This window comes from Trachypithecus francoisi, unplaced genomic scaffold (genome assembly GCF_009764315.1).
Source record: "Trachypithecus francoisi isolate TF-2019V2 unplaced genomic scaffold, Tfra_2.0 Lachesis_group17, whole genome shotgun sequence".
NCBI classification, from domain to species: Eukaryota; Metazoa; Chordata; class Mammalia; order Primates; family Cercopithecidae; genus Trachypithecus; species Trachypithecus francoisi.
The window spans coordinates 31,418,880-31,434,943 of NW_022681462.1; the positions used below are offsets into that span (position 1 = coordinate 31,418,880).

General features: G+C 38.4%; 1 protein-coding gene across 5 annotated transcripts in view; it reads left to right on the forward strand.

The window, feature by feature from the left end:
- Window positions 1-16,064, forward strand: part of CTNNA2 (catenin alpha 2) — a 1,168,663-nt gene that overhangs the window by 939,219 nt on the left and 213,380 nt on the right. For all 5 annotated transcript variants that reach the window (XM_033175260.1, XM_033175261.1, XM_033175262.1 and 2 more), the window contains one exon: window positions 282-434. In XM_033175260.1, coding sequence (XP_033031151.1) covers window positions 282-434 — 153 coding nt within the window. The remainder of the gene's footprint in view (window positions 1-281; window positions 435-16,064) is intronic.

Here is a 16,064-nt window from a genome sequence, read left to right on the forward strand (position 1 = left end):
ATGAAGGATGAGAGAAGACCTTTGATGGGAGAGGGCCCATAGTGTATTGAGCAACAGGCCATTTATGTAACTTTCAAGTTGACATATAATATGTTTAATTCACATGCTTCCATCAGTCATTGGTTTTCCTTTAATATAGTATAAGCTCTGGGGAAATTTTAAAAAGAAAATAGGAATATTATCTCCCTGGGTAATGAGAGTTCAAAAGCAGTTTAGAAAAAAATGGACAATTCTACTGTTTCTTAATTGTATGTCATTTTTTGTTTCTGTTTCAACTGTAGCTTCGGAAAGCAGTGATGGATCACATATCTGATTCTTTCTTGGAAACCAATGTTCCTTTGCTAGTTCTCATTGAGGCAGCAAAGAGTGGAAATGAAAAGGAAGTGAAAGAATATGCCCAGGTTTTCCGCGAGCATGCCAACAAACTGGTAGAGGTAAGTATGGAGGGGCCTGAAGACTAGAATTTACCGGTGGGTTCAATCTCTGCATTGGCTCTTAGAATTTCACTAGAGAGCTATTCTGTTGTGTTTTTGGAGAAATAAAGTCCTGGAATCATTCTTTCCTTTACTTTCTGATTACTGTACCCCCTTTCCAAGGAATCAAGCTATCAGTCATCTTTCTTTTGTCTATCTCACACCTCTAAGCATGCTCTGAAACATATTTGCCAATTTTCCTGAACAACAAGCAGGAGCTGAAACAAAAGAAGTAGAAGGGACACTCTGAAGTGTTGAATGCCAGCTTTGATTTGAGGGAGTAAATTAAAATTTCTAAATGGAGGCCTAGGACATTTATCTCTTTTCTCCCTCCTCAAACCACTGTCCATTCCACCCAGTGGTGCCTAGACGCTGTCCACACTGGGAACTTGCAAAAAAAAAAAAAAAAATCACACCTCCCCCCAAAGAGACGTTTGAACTTTTGGTGGAAGATCTTGGGGCAGTACTAGGGTAAGTTAAGCATTGTAAGTATATTTTATGTGTTAGAGGAATCTGTGGGAGTTGCTTTATAAATTCAAAATTTTACTGGGTAATATTGAAAAAAAAATATTATACAAAGTAAATGATAACTAGGCTGCCTAAATTTAGGAGCTGAAAACCAAGAGCCTGGCAAAGGTAGGATTAGTGATGTGGGGCTAAATATAATAGAAAATAGAGATGTTATACAAGAAATATGTGTATTAGAGAACAAGAGCCCAGGAGGGATGAGGATGGATCCTGGAAAATTTAGGGAATGGTTATTAGGGCCAGGTTAAAACTTTTACAGGCTCTGAGCACTTAATCCTACCACCACCACCACTGTGATGCATTCCCACTTTAATTCATAATAAAATAAAATCACTTAAAATGACAGAAGACTTAAATGCAAGCTGAAAGGAAAATAAGTTTTCTTTTTTCCTTTGGATGGAAAAATTAAAATTCTCAGTAAGTTCATTAAATGTAAAATCATCTCTGCTTTTCTTGGAGTGGGTGATGGGGGTGGTATTTGATTTAGTTGCATCCTAAGCACCTGCTTAGTTTGCTCCTTGGTTAATCCAGCACTGCAGGTGCCTCGGGCTGAAGACACCCAGCCAACAGGAAGTCCTACGTCAAGCCTCTGCTTCTCTAGGGTACAGACTGAGCCATCACCCATGACAGCTGTCAGCAGGTTCTATGTGCAAAAACCTTGGCCACAATAATGGAAGCTTTGAACTTTCTGCCGTAACCCCAATGTCTTGAGACAATACCAGCCTAGAGCTAAAACTAGGGTAATACTCACAATATCAAAGCAGTTTTTCTGGCTCTGTTCTCTCATACCAGGCAAGCCTTATATCACCATTCACATTCCACCTACATGCTTGGAGAGTTCACTTAGCTATTTAGGGATCCAGAGTCTTTCCAAGGTTGACCTTGGAAGCTCTGACCATTTTCATGTTTTGAGAAGGGGAAGGCAGAGAAGGAGAAGGATATGGGTACAGAAGGAGGGGAAGAAAGAGGAGGAGGAAAAAAAATGCTGATGGGTCCTACAAACCTTTAAATATTCACATGTAATAAAATAATGTTAGCATATAAATATACCATCCCATCTATATAATTACAGCATTTACAGGATAACTGCAGAGTTTACCGAAAATATTAATTGATGGTGTGTTGTAGACGCTGTGGATGAAGAATGGGACATGGATTTCAAGTTGTGTGATAAACATCTACTTTCAGTCTTCTTAGTGTCTTTACTTCATTTGCAGGACATATTTGAAGTTCAGACTTAACATCTTGTGTAAATATGAGACTGGGGCCAAAGACTCGGCTTTTTCCACTCATTCTCCTTTCTCCTGAGACAGGTCCTGGACATATCCACCATTTCCCCTTATCCTGTCTTTAGGTTCCATTGTAGGTAAATCCGTTCACTACCTGTGATTCTTGATCCTCAACTTGTGATAGAAGCTGAAAGCTTAGATTACTTGCAGCTCCACATTTCAGAAAATTGCACTTTGCCTCCATCAGGTATTCCCTTCATTTCCCATGGATGGTCACTGTGGCCAGCAGCATTTTAATGTCTTGATGCCTAGGAGATACAGGGGCTAGTGTGTGGACTGGCCTCTGATTGATTAGGGAGTAACTGAAATCTACAAGTTTGCATATATACAAAAAAAAAAAAAAACTTGAAGCACTGAGCCGAGTGTTAGCCTTTTTCTAGTTTTGAAAAGTGTGTGGATATAGGCACCTTTCTTAGTTTCTGTGTCTGTAATATGAAAAAGTTGGTTTGTATATTGATTTTATATCCATTGAACTTGATAAATTCAGTTAATAATTCAAAAATTTTGACAATTTCCTTTTGGATTTTCTATGTACATAGTCATGTGCCTGCAAATTATGACTGTTGTATTAGTCTGTTCTCATGTTGCTAATAAAGACGTATCATATGCAAGACTGGGTAATTTATAAATGAAAGAAGTTTAATTGACTCATAGTTCCACATATGTGGGGAGGCCTCATAATCATGGCAGAAGGCAAAGGAGGAGGAAAGACACGTCTTACATGGTGGCAGGCAAGAGAACTTGTACAGGGGAACTCCCCCTTATAAAACCATCAGATCTCATGAGATGTATTCACTACTAGGAGAACAGTATGGGGAAAACCACCCCCATGACTCAGTTATCTCCACCTGGCACCACCCTTGACACGTGGAGATTATTACAATTCAAAGTGAGATTTGGATAGGAACACAGCCAAATCATGTAAGTGTATTTCTTCTTTTCCAATACTTACAGTTTGTTTTCTTTTTTCCTTGCATTATAGTACTAGCTAGGACCTACAGTACAATATTGTGGTGATAAATATTTTGTGTTTTCTGGATCTCAGTGGGGAAATTTCAGTTCTTTACCATTAATTATATTATTCGCTCTACGTTTCTTTCAGATATCTTAATTAGGTCAAGCTAGTTCTATTACCCATTTGCCAAAAGACTTTAAAAAAATTATGAGTAAGTATAGACTTGTATCAAATGCTTTTTCTGCAGATGTTGAGATGATTTTCTCATCTCCTTTATTCTCTTTCAGAGATATTGATATCAAAGTTATGCTTTCCCTTAAAAAATGAATTGTAAATTTTTCCTTCTTTCTAATTTTTTGGAAGCGAATGTGTTAAGATGAGCCTCATTTATTTTTTAAATGTTTGGTAGAATTCACTGATAAAACAATGTGAGTGTGAGGACTTGAAGAAAAGTTTAAAATCATATGACTGTTTACATTGTTTAATTTCTTTTAAGATCAGCTTTGTTAATTTGCCTTCTAGGAATTTGTCATTTCATTTAATTTTCTAATTTACTGGCATAAAATTGTCCATAATACACAGGTAGTTTTTGTTAGATGTATAAGGATCTGCAGTACTGTTTCTTTTTTCCCCACTCCTCATTTAACTAATAAATATTTTCTCTTTTTTCCTTGATTATTTTTGCAAGTAGTTTATCAATTTTAAAAATAAGCTTTCAGCTTTATAGATTTGTTTGTATTCTATTTTATTTATTTCTGCTCTCTTCTTCATAGTTCTTTTTTTTTCTTCCAGTAAAACTTACTTCTTCTTTTCTAACTTATTGGAATGGATAATCTTGTCATTAATTTCTTACCTTTCTTATTTTAGTGCTGTACGCATTTAAGGATATAAATTTCCCTCTAATCTGTGCTTAAGTCTGGTTATTTTCTACTGCCCTAATTTTAAGTTCACTTATTCATGTGTGTCCAATATAGTTAAAACTTATATATTGAGTTCAATTTTTTAAAATTTCTAGTTGATTCTTTTTTAAAGGGATTCCAATTCTCTAGTAAAATTTATTATCAAGTCATCTCCTTTTAAAAAAACTGATTAATCATAGTTATTTCAAAAGGCTAAGTCAAAGAACTGCAATGTTTGGGTCAATTTTGTTTTTGTTTCAGGGCGGCTCCACAGATGGCAGCCCCCAACACATTCAAAATCCACTGGCATGTTAATACTGATGATGCAACACACCCACCAAGAGGGTCCAGACAGGTTTATTGTTCATGCAGTGGGACTTCAGGGACAGCAGAACAGGCACCTATGCCAGTTTATAATGGTTCAAACAAAGAGAAGAATAAGTGGGTTTAGTTTTTATCATGTTAGGACATGTGACTGGGGTCAGGATTTCTATGTGACAGCCAGGATTTTAGTGGTTTGAATTTCCCAATAGCAATAAAAAGGTGTCCCTCTTATCAGTTTGCCCATTTCGGGGACAAAAGGGAAATGGGGGAAGGGTAGGACTGACTTAAAAACTGTCAGCAAACGTTCTTTTTTTTTTTTTTTTTTTTAAGATGGAGTCTCGCACTGTCGCCTGGGCTGGAGTGCAGTGGTGCGATCTCTGCTCTGCCTCCCGGGTTCAAACAATTCTCCTGCCTCAGCCTCCCAAGTAGCTGGGATTACAGGTGCTTGCCACCATGCCCAGCTAACTTTTTGTATTTTTAGTAGAGACAGGGTTTCACTATGTTGGCTAGGCTGGTCTCAAACTCCTGACCTTGTGATCCGCCCTCTTTGGCCTCCCAGAGGGCTGGGATTACAGGCATGAACAACCGCGTCTGGCCCAGCAAACAATCAAAATAGACTAGGACTGTTCATTACAGTTCATCCTTAATGTCTGACTGATGACTGGAATGTGCCATGTTTTATTGAATTTAGACATGTTTAAGTGAACTATTATGGTACTCTATGAGGCTTTGAAAATGGAGACAGACTTTATTGCCTGTCTGTTTTTATTAATTTTTCTTGTGATTGTGGTTTTTAATATGCTGGGTGATATTAGATTGAATGGCAAACATTTGTGTGGACAAATATAGAGGGTCTGGATGATGTGTTCTCCTTCCAGAGAGGATTCACCCTATTTTCTGTTGGGCAGCAGAGAGGCAAACCATCTCATTGCAATCAAAGATTAAAGTGACTTGAACCTAGGTTGTAGCACTTCTAAAGTTTAGCTTACCTTTCTTTCACCACAGTCCTGAAGGATAATCTTCCAGGGTGGCCAACTGAGGATCAGACGTGTCACCTCATTTGTGAATCACAAACCCCAATTTTTGTTTTTTTAACACCATGAGACTGAGTTTGCTTTGCCTTGCTTTTTGGACAGTCTCAATTTGCTTCTTGCCTGTTGCTATTTGTAACTTAATTGACTGTCAAACGCCTTGCGGAAAAGCTGAGGATGAAGCACCAAGCTTGCTTCTTTGAACCTCTCTTCTCTATGGGATCTTAAGTCCGAGTTGGCTGCCTCAGCGTGGCTGTGCTCAGCTCCGTTTTTTGCCTCCTCAGCCCTATGAGATTGCTGAAAACTCCAAGGAATTCTCTTCCTCTCAGCAGCGACCTTCTTTCTGACTTCTCAGATTCTTTCAACACTAAGAATTAGCAAATCCCAGCAAGGGTGACTGGAGTGACAGGCGGAAGGTTAGGCTCCACTCAATGAGACGTTCTTTTTGATGTTGTTTAAGTTTTGACATCTTTGGCAGCTCTCCTGTGCTTTCAAGTAAATTGCTTTTATTGTGTATTTCTAGTGGTTCTCAGCAGGCGAGTGGGTCACTTGTAGGCTACTCCATCATGTGAAGAAGTGCAAATTCCTGAGAGGGGCTCATTTAGATAAGTTTATGGTGTTTTGTTGTTGTTGTTTTTGTTGTTAGTATTTTTAGTCAGATATCTTTTTATCCAGTGGAAATTTTGGGACTTACATACCTCAAATAAATGAATAAATCAATAAAAACAGTTCTGACTGAACTGAAATAACAAGCTTGGAGGTCTGTCTATTTCCTACAATTCCCTCACTTAATGCCCTTTCTCCTTTTTAAGCACAACCTCCAATCCTTCCCAGGGCAACTTTGATCTCTATTTGAAAACCTCTGATGAATCTCTACATTTTCATTAATCACATAAGAATCATTCATAAATATGTGAAATAATCTATGAATCACTGATGATGGTTTTAGTCCTTCAGCATTTTTCTTGAGTTTAATGATAGTATATTCAGTTTGCTATCTATGTTTTTTTTCCTTATATTTGTGTGGCATTTTTTCCCAGTTTGATGTTCATAAAAATGGAGTCTATGAAGTGATTTGACCCTTTCACAACCTACAGAAGTTATGAACCTTAGAAAAATCCTCAACAGGGACAGTTTTAGTGTATAGAAATGTTCATAGGAAAAAATAATATGGGTTTTCATAATTGCTTTAACAAGTGAAATTTTGAGAAGTTTTTTGTTCTTGTTTTTGTTTTTCTCCACAATATTTATAACATTTAATAAAATTTGGGGAGACTTCCACCAGGGTGTGTTGATTAGAATTTGACAGGTCAACTGTGATGTAAAGTCACTATAGGAAGTACCATCTGTAGAACTAGATAAAATAATTATTAGTAATTTTCTCTTACCTTCGGAATCATGCCCTTCTAAAGATTAGCTAAGGACTTCAAGGGGGGGGTTGACTCCAAGCTGATCCAGAAACACCTGTTATACCTCACGTCTAAGCCTTCCGGAGACATGGAGTACAAATTATGGCAACTCAGCCGCAAAGCATTTTGATCAGGGCTGGGGTGGAATGGATGTAAATTGGACACAAAATATGCATCACCACAATGAAAATAAAAGCTAATCTTGAAAATGAGATGCAAGATCAATATTTGGGCGTCTGAACTTGTTTTATTCCTTCTATTTCTTGCCTGCTCAGTCAACCTGCTGGTTTCCGTTCTCCCCCATCTCTACCATGCACACCTGAGTGCAAGGCACACATTCTATTGTGCAGGCAACTGCAGTGGCCTCCCCACAGGCCTCTTTCATCTGCCTGGCCCTCTACAATCCCTTCTGCACAGAGCAGTCAGAGTGAATTTTTAAAAATGCAAATAAAATCATATAATTTCCCTGCCTAAGGCCATTCAGAGACTTCCTCTTTTTATCAGGTTAAAGACCAACATTGTAAAGAAGCTTACGTGGCTTTCAGGATTAGACCTTCTCTTCAGTCTTCAGGCTCACCTTCCTGTCCCCTCCTTCCCCCTCCCCCAACAGGGAATCAGCCACACCTGCCATCTTTTGCTTGTTAAATGTGCCAGGCTCCCTCCCATCCTAGACCTAAGCTTGTGTTGTTCGTTTCCGGATGCATTCCCCACTCTATCCTTTCCTCTAGTTTCTAGGCATTGTTCAGCTTTCAGCCTGAACATCATGGCCCCAGGTGGAATCAGTTCCCTGTGTCTTTCACTTTCATGACATCCCATTTACTTTAGGATTGTACCCATTCAGCTCTACAACTGTATGCTAGTTCTTCTGCTAGTTTACCAATTCCTTTAGGAAAGAGACCGTGTCTAATTTAATCCTAACTACAACCCAGCTCCTAGCCAAGCACCTAGCATATATCAGGTGTTCAAGAAAGACATGGTGCTTAAAAAGGAATACAGTAATGGATGTAGCCAGTGATGTTGCCAGCTTTTGGGCCCCTGAGGTAATATATTTCAATAGCACAGTTGTAGGATCCTACGGGTCACCTTGGAGATCAGCAGTAAAGAAGCCTTGTACCTTTTTAATTGTCTAATTTACTACCAAGAAGGAATTTCAAATCTGTGAAGAAACACTATTTGTATCAAGTAGAAAACATTTGCTCTTTGCTACTAGGATCCCTGAGGAGTCGAATTAACTCTCTCAAGGGGCTCCTGAAGTTGTGTCCCTAACTCCACTATCATTCCTTTCCTGTCCTCTGCCTGACAAGTGTGCTTCTGCTCTCATCCTCAGCTAGTGGATGTGAGAGAGGGAGCCAGTTCTATCTGACAAAGTAAAGTACAGCACTGAAGCCATAGCAATGATGAGATAGACAAGGGAATCTTAATTCTCTGCTTCATCCTCTTGGCTTAGTTACTCCTGATAGCAGTGCCTCATGAAGGATGAGAAGCTATATCTACTGGAAATGCAGGGCTTGGAAGTCAGAGTCAAACCCTAATATTCAGAATCACTAATGTGATCATCCATCAGTTCAGCACCAGAGTGCCTTCCTTTCACCCTTGAGTAAATTGCTCTTCTCAATTAATCCCTCCCCTTGCACAATGCTGCATTCAGCAATATTTCCTGAGAGGCCCATGTGCTGATGCTGGTCCAGTTGCTGGCAACATAACAGAACAAATCAGAGGAAGTTCCCGCTTTCATGGGACATGCATTCTCTTGGGAAAGATAAGAAAGGGAGAGGTAAGTGTATACTATGTAAGGCAGAACTATGTGCTGGAGCACAAAATTAAACAGAGTAGGATGGTAAAGAATGAAGGAGGAGGGCATATGAGGTCGGGACAGGCTTCCCTTCTAAGATGACTATTAAAAAGAGATGTGAAGGGAGTGGAAGAACATTCCAGACTGAGAAAAAAAACAAGTCCAGAGACCCCAGGGCAGCAGTGTGCTTTGCATGTTTGGTGGAGAACAAAGAGACCAGTGTGACTGGAGCCGAGAGTGAGAGGAAAAATTACAGAGATGAAATTGAGAGCTGGGTATAAAGATTTTGTATTTTACTCAGATATTGAGTTCATTGGAAGGTTTTGAACAAAGGCATGACATAATCTGACTTCCATTTTTAAAAGTTCACAGTGCTGCTTGATGGAAAATATATCATAGAGTAATAGAAAGCAAAGAAAGAAGAATATGTAAAATAATATTGCAGTAGTCCAGCAAGTGATTAATACTATGACTAGAAGAGAGGCAAGGTCAGTGGGAAGACGTGGCTCGATTTTCCTGTAGTTTCAAGGTTGAGCTGAAGTACTGGATTTGGGATGTGTGAGACAGAGAAGAGTCTGGGATGAATCCATGTTTTGACATAATCAGTTGAAACTTTAATACTTTAATAAAACATAGCCTACAATCTCAGGCTGCTTCTCAGTTGGCTCTGGCTTCAGTTGTTTGATAGATGTGGTCCTAAAACCCCTACACAGATGTCCTGGGTTTAAATAAATGTAAGATTTTTGTATGTTCCAGGGCCTTGTTTCAAACCATGAACTAGAAAGAAAATCAAGAAAAATTTCACCAAAAACTACATTGATGATGATCATGCCACTGCACTTCAGCCTGGGTGACAGTGAGACTCTATCTCAAAAAAAAATAAAATAACAACAAAAAACGACATTGAGGGAATTGGACCTCCATGCATTTTTTGAAGACAAACTCAATATTCTCATACCCCTTTTTCTCCTTGCTGCCTTCCCCAATCCAGCTAATAATATTTGAACTAGAACTGAGTTACTGAAGTTTCTCTAATCGAGCCATAGAAAGCCTGTAAATAATAATATTCTGTAAGAGCTATTTTGTTCAGCTCACATATGTTAAACTTACAGTAAATTTTATTTTGTCATTTAAGAAGTATATATTCCAGCACTACTCTCCTCCATAAATTCCCCAATTCTTAAACCCTACCATATTTTGTAAGGTTTTCTGTAATATACAATAAGGCATTGCAGAAAAGTTCAAGGGCCCACCTTAGACTCTTAAGTATTTAGATATAAGGCTAGGGTTTTAAAAGTAACTCTTTATTACCTTATTTAATGCTTCTGACAACCTTACGAAGTGGCCGTTATTTTTTACTTCAAATTACAGATGAGGAACCTGAGGTTTTAAGAAGTTTAATAATTGACCCAATGTCACATAGCTAGAAAGAGGCAGAATCCATGCATGAGCCCAAGTATCGCAGACTCCAGAGACCACATTCTTAGCCACTGTGCCACACTGCCCCCAGGCTCCTATCCAAGGTATCTGTACAGCCTAAAGTCTGATCCTTTGTGTAATTATTTAGCACAGTTTCTGGTCCCAGAGTAATTGTTTAAAAATGTTAGCTGCTGATGTTGGTGTTACTGTACAGGCATTAAGTTTCATATCTCTGAAATCACATTTTAGAGAACAGCTTTATTTTACTGCACATACCCTGAAAGTAATGCGTATTACTGCAGAAGAATTCTTATATGCTAATGGAATAGATCATGAAACTGCTTTCAGGTACTGGTATTGGACCGTAAAGTAAGCTCACCCACTAGCTTCACGAGTCTTCACCTGCACAGCTTGCATCATTCATAGCTGTTCAAATTACTAAATGCCACAGATTTTCAAGCTTGCTTGCAAGTTGGTGGAGTCCAAGGATATTCAGTATTTTTATGTCAAAGGTCTATTGAAGTGCTTGAATTAACTATGCACATAATGTAAATACTACCAGGTAACATTTCAATCTTTATACCACAGTCAAACTATAAAGTGTAGGGCCATTATTATGAAATCAATTTTTCTCATATGTAAGAGGAATCAACTATTAGTTTCCATGAAAACTTTCTAATGGGCTCAAATATCTAAATAAAATACAAAATCTTTAAACCCAGCCCTCAATTTCATCTCTGTAATTTTTCACTGGCATTTACATAAAAGCAAACCATACCATGTCTAAACCTCCAAATTATATCCCAATAGGTGAATTAAGTACCCTTACAAAGAAACATCCAGAAGACAGAGGGCAATTAACTATGTTGTCCCTACCTAAAGAGGAGAAAGAGAATCAACACTTAGCTTGTTCCCAGTGCTAGATACTATGGTAATGTTCACACATTATCTCTTCTAATCCTCTAAGGAAGTGCTTTAATAGTTAATATCATAATTTTGCAGATGAGAAATGTCAGGCTCAAGGAAACTAAAAGTAGCCTGACCAAAGTCACTAAATGATGGATGAGTGACAGAACCAAATGAATTCAAATGCCCTGGGTCCATGTTCTTTCTCCTATTCCATATGCTTGCTATACCTGTATAGATTCATGTTTATAAATATTAACCTTGTACATTCCTTACCTGCCTACCCTCACCATAATAAAATCATAAGCCAGCATACTGGTTAAATTGTTTAGTCTACTCTCCAAAGTTGAGGATGAGTGCTGTGATGTATTAGAAAGATCCCCAGGAAACTGGCAGCTGGACTTTAATAGTAGTGTTGCCACATCAGACATTAGAAGGTTGCATTTCATGTTGCTTCTGCAGACAGGTAGGAAATACTTGGTCTTTTGTTATACTAATTAGTTTTGCTGTTTCATCATCTAAGTAGGGAGTTTCTATTCTTTGCATGTATGTATATACATATATATGTATGCTTTTTCTTGCATTTTGTGTTTTCTGCAACTGTTGAAAGGTGTGTATATATTATGCAGCTACCTCAGAAAAGTTATAACCTTATATTGTTAAGATCAGACACCTTCAATGCAAAAACAAAAAAAATCACGTCCCAGTAAAAATGATATGGTATGTAAGAGCAAGAAGTGTTTTAAGTGCCCAGGAAAAAAATTATTCGATAGTCATGTGTTCAATTTCTTCTAGCTCTAAGGGCTTTTTAATGTCACAGAGCCTTTTAACCAACCTGAAGCCCTAGGTGGAGAGAGATAATATATTGGGACATTGCTTTTTAGAACCAAAAATGAGTTTTCAGGTTTCTTTGACTCCATTAGTTTTAGAAGGAGGTGGAATTCAACCTCACAAAGCCTGCCCGAGGCTCAGTGGGTGTGTACTTTAAACCCTTACCTTAAAAGACAACGTTGGGTTCTTCGGACCTGATGACTAGAGTTTCTTTGATGTGTAATGATTTACCCCTACTGTTGTGTGTGTGGACAGATCACTTTAATTCTCTGACCCTCAGATTTTGCATCTGGCTTAGCATTATTTAGGTGCCGCCTATCTTTGATATTGGGAAGGTCTAAGGACCTTTCCCAATTCCAGATTCTAGGAAAAGGGAAGACATGTTCTCAGGTACATTTGTGGTTGAATCTTGAATTTTGGGGTTACAAGGAGAATATGTCATTACAGTGGTTTCCCAGGTGACCTCACATTCTGGTGAATAAGGAGCTGAAGCTTGGAGTACAGCTGGTAGCTGAGGTGTTCTAAACCAAAAACTGACCAGCAATATGGAACCCATCACTCCTTATTGTACTCCCATAACTTAGGCCTATGACTGATCCAATGTCTGAAACACACGTTTGAGTAACTCTTAATCAGCGTGGCCATTATGTAAGTAGAAGCCAAAGAGGGAATACACGTCCGTGCCTGTCACACATAAAAATCTACACCTTAGCTAAGTAACATTCTGTTATTAACTGAGACCATTTGTTTATAAAAATTCAAAGCTTCCACTTTTTGCTTTGTTTCTTTTTCTTTTTCTGTAGGCACATTAGTGCCTGTTGGTGAAAGCTGATAATTGTGAGTGGCCACAGTGCCCAGGGTTAGCAGGTGGTGTGGCATTCTTTTTATTTTTTATTTTTAATAATAGATTTAACAGAGTATAACCAAAATATTATTTCAACATGAAATTAATATAAAAATTACTAGATATTTTACTTTCTTTTTTCATCCTCAATCTTTAAATTCTAGAGTGTATGTTTTGCTTACAGTACAGCAGGCCTTTGAATAACATCGTTTTGCTTATTAGCACACCCTTTTCAGGTCTCCGGAAACATTCTCTGTCCCTCAAAGCCACTCCAGTATGTGTGAGTATGGGGGTATGTGTGTTAGACACATGCATGCATTCTTTGATCTAAAGAACAAATATTTTTTAATCATATGTAAAATATAACATGAGCATCTTTGGGGGAAAAAAATTGATTTTAATTGACCTTCATGTAAAAATCTAAGTAAATACTGTTTGTAATGCAAATGCACCTTTTGAAAATTTCCCCACTACCACTTCCCACCAGATTGCTGCCTTTTGCTGCTCCTATTTAGACATTCTGGAGCTGCCACAGAGTGTGAATTTCACACATCCAAGGTGCCCGGGAATTGAGTCAATATTTTCACATAATACCAGTGACCACCAAAATATAGTTACTTACTTAGACTGACAGGTTGTTATTTTTTATCTTAAAACAATAGAAACCCTCATGATTTATCTTCTCTAAGTCTTTTCTTGGAAGATCAAAAGAACAAACATGCCCTTCCAAATCTGTAAATTATCCCAACCAAATGATTTTCTTACCAAGCTGATAGGAGGGGAATCCAAGACACATGAGGTCTATCACCTTCCCTCACCCACATACATTTTCTTACTATTTTATTACTTGATTTTTTTTGAAAAGAGTGGTTTATAACTTAATTTTAGAATACAAGGTAGTTTGATGGTAAAGCCTGTAATGTATCTTTAAAAATGCATTTCAGGCTGCCTGTATGAGGGAAGGTGCTCAGCTTTTCTGTAAAAATGTCATGACAGTTTCTGCACAGAGACTGGAGACTTGGAGAATGTTAACGGCAGTGGGGCAGTAGAGTACTTCATGGATCAATAGTTTTGCAAACTAAAAATAGGCTGTGATTGGACCTATCCCAACATAACACTCAGCTAAAGAGGCTGTTTTCATCCCCACAATCAAGTATCTCAAAAAGTCAAGTCTTTTCAAGTAGGTGACTTCAAGTATCTCTGTTACATAGAGCTTGAAAAAACCTAATTTGCAATTTACATCCAGATTGGCACACTTTTCCTGTGCCTATTCTGTAAACACGATACCAGCCAGGTGTTTGTCTCCATCCTGGCTGGCCAACATTTTAGCCTCATACCCGTCTGGGGAAGGGGCTCAGGTGGGAACCCCGCCATCTCAGTGCCCCCTGTGGAGGGCGAATCATACCCCTCCAGGTAAGGTTCCCAGCCAAAAAAGCCAAAGCCAATCACACAAATAATGGGGCAGTCAGGAATTAAAGCAGGCCCCATTCTTGCAGAGGACACGGGAAATACAGCTAGAAACAGTGCAGGAGGAGAGATTCAGGCTGTGGCAGCAGGGTCAAAAGTTCAGACAAGCAGAACAAGGAAGATTAGAAAGTTCATATATTGGAGGAAAGTGGGAAAGGAAAGGGAAAGCAGGGAATCTGGTTGCCTCTGCCCACAGCTCTTCCTGATGCAGCTCTAATTTGTAAGTTAAACTCTTGCTGTTTTTCTGCCCTTGAATTTTGCCTTGAGGACCATTTTCCTCTCTCACTTGCTTCACAGACTCTGTCTGACCTTTCTTATTTCTCCCCATGGTCCTCCTGTCACCAGAAACCTTTCAAATGGTTATTCTGTATGCTTGTAGATTCTAGTGCCTTGCTACAAATATGGGTTATATTATTGCCCATTATTTCTCCTGATTGTTTTCAGGGGGAAAAAACATCTAATATCCAATGAATTCTCTTGGTTTGATTTTTGCCTGGAAATTTGAAAGTAACAATTACTTTTCTCAAGATGAAAACAATTCAACCTTTGTCCCAACTGCTTAACTAGAATTGTGGAAGAAAGGCTTTTGCTCAAATACTATTAATAAACGGCTGCCTCAGAATTCTGAAGACTTTCTCACGGTCAAAAAAATGCTAATGACATGTGTGCAAGTGATTTTCTTGCCTGATAGAGTCCAAGTGTACATCCACAACGAAAAGCATCAAAGCTAACATGTCTTTAGCCTATCTTGGAGAACTTTCGTGTGAAATGACAATTTCCATGACAAGTTTTCTTAGAAATGAAGAGAGGTTTTCATTTGCACATAGTTGCTCATAATTTTCTACTTATATCTTCTACAATAACTTTCAAAGCAGTGAATGTTCTGTTTTCCTCAAAAACATTTATAATTTTGCAGAAACTTAATGTACTCATAGTTGTTCTGGTGGTGTACTTTTAATTGCTTTTCATTCTGGAAAACTGTGGTTGATGATCATGACTTCGAAGGAGCTGATGATCTCTACTTTGATTGTCGTCATTGTTGTCTCTTTCTTTCTGTCTTTTTTTTTTTTTTTTTTTTGAGCCAGGGTTTCACTCTGTCACTCAGGCTATAGTGCGGTGGTGTGACATGATCATGGCTCATTGCAGCCTTGGCTTTCTGGGCTTAGGTGATGCTTTCTGGGTAGCTGGGACTGCATGGCTAATTTTTTGTGTTTTTTAATAGAAACAGAGTTTTGCCATGTTGCCTAGGCTGGTCTGGAACTCCTGGGCTCAAGTAATCTGCCCACCTCAGCCTCCCAAAGTGTTGGGATTACAGGCGTGAGCCACCACACCTGGCCTCCTTTCCTCTACTCTGAATGAATTTTTTTTTTCTTGGGTACAGATTATGGAAATCAAAGTACTTAAGGAGTAAAATAAGATTATTGTGTATCAGGGTTTCTCAACCTCCTCACTACTGACATTTTAGTCCTGGTAATTCTTTGCTGTGAGGGGTTGTCCTGTGTGTTATAGGATGTTTAGTAGCATCACTGGCCTCTACCCACTAGAAGCCAGGAACACTTCCCTCTAATTGCAACAACCAAAAATGATTCCGATATTGTCAGAGATTTCCTGGGGGACAAAATCGTCCCTGGTTGAGAATCAGTTCTCTATAATCTTTAAATAAATATGCATATTAAGAGTTAAATTATGTACGCTCAGTGCCCTATACCTACATCAGTTCATTTGCAGCACACATCATTTGATATGAATGCAGTCAGCAGATAACACAAGAAATAGGTGAAGGTTTGTTTCTTAATTAAAATTATCTCTGAAATTACCATTACTCAAAATTCTCATCAGTTTCTTTCCTCACAGTAATTTGGTGAAAACCTCTTGTCACAATTTTTTTTCTCTCTGT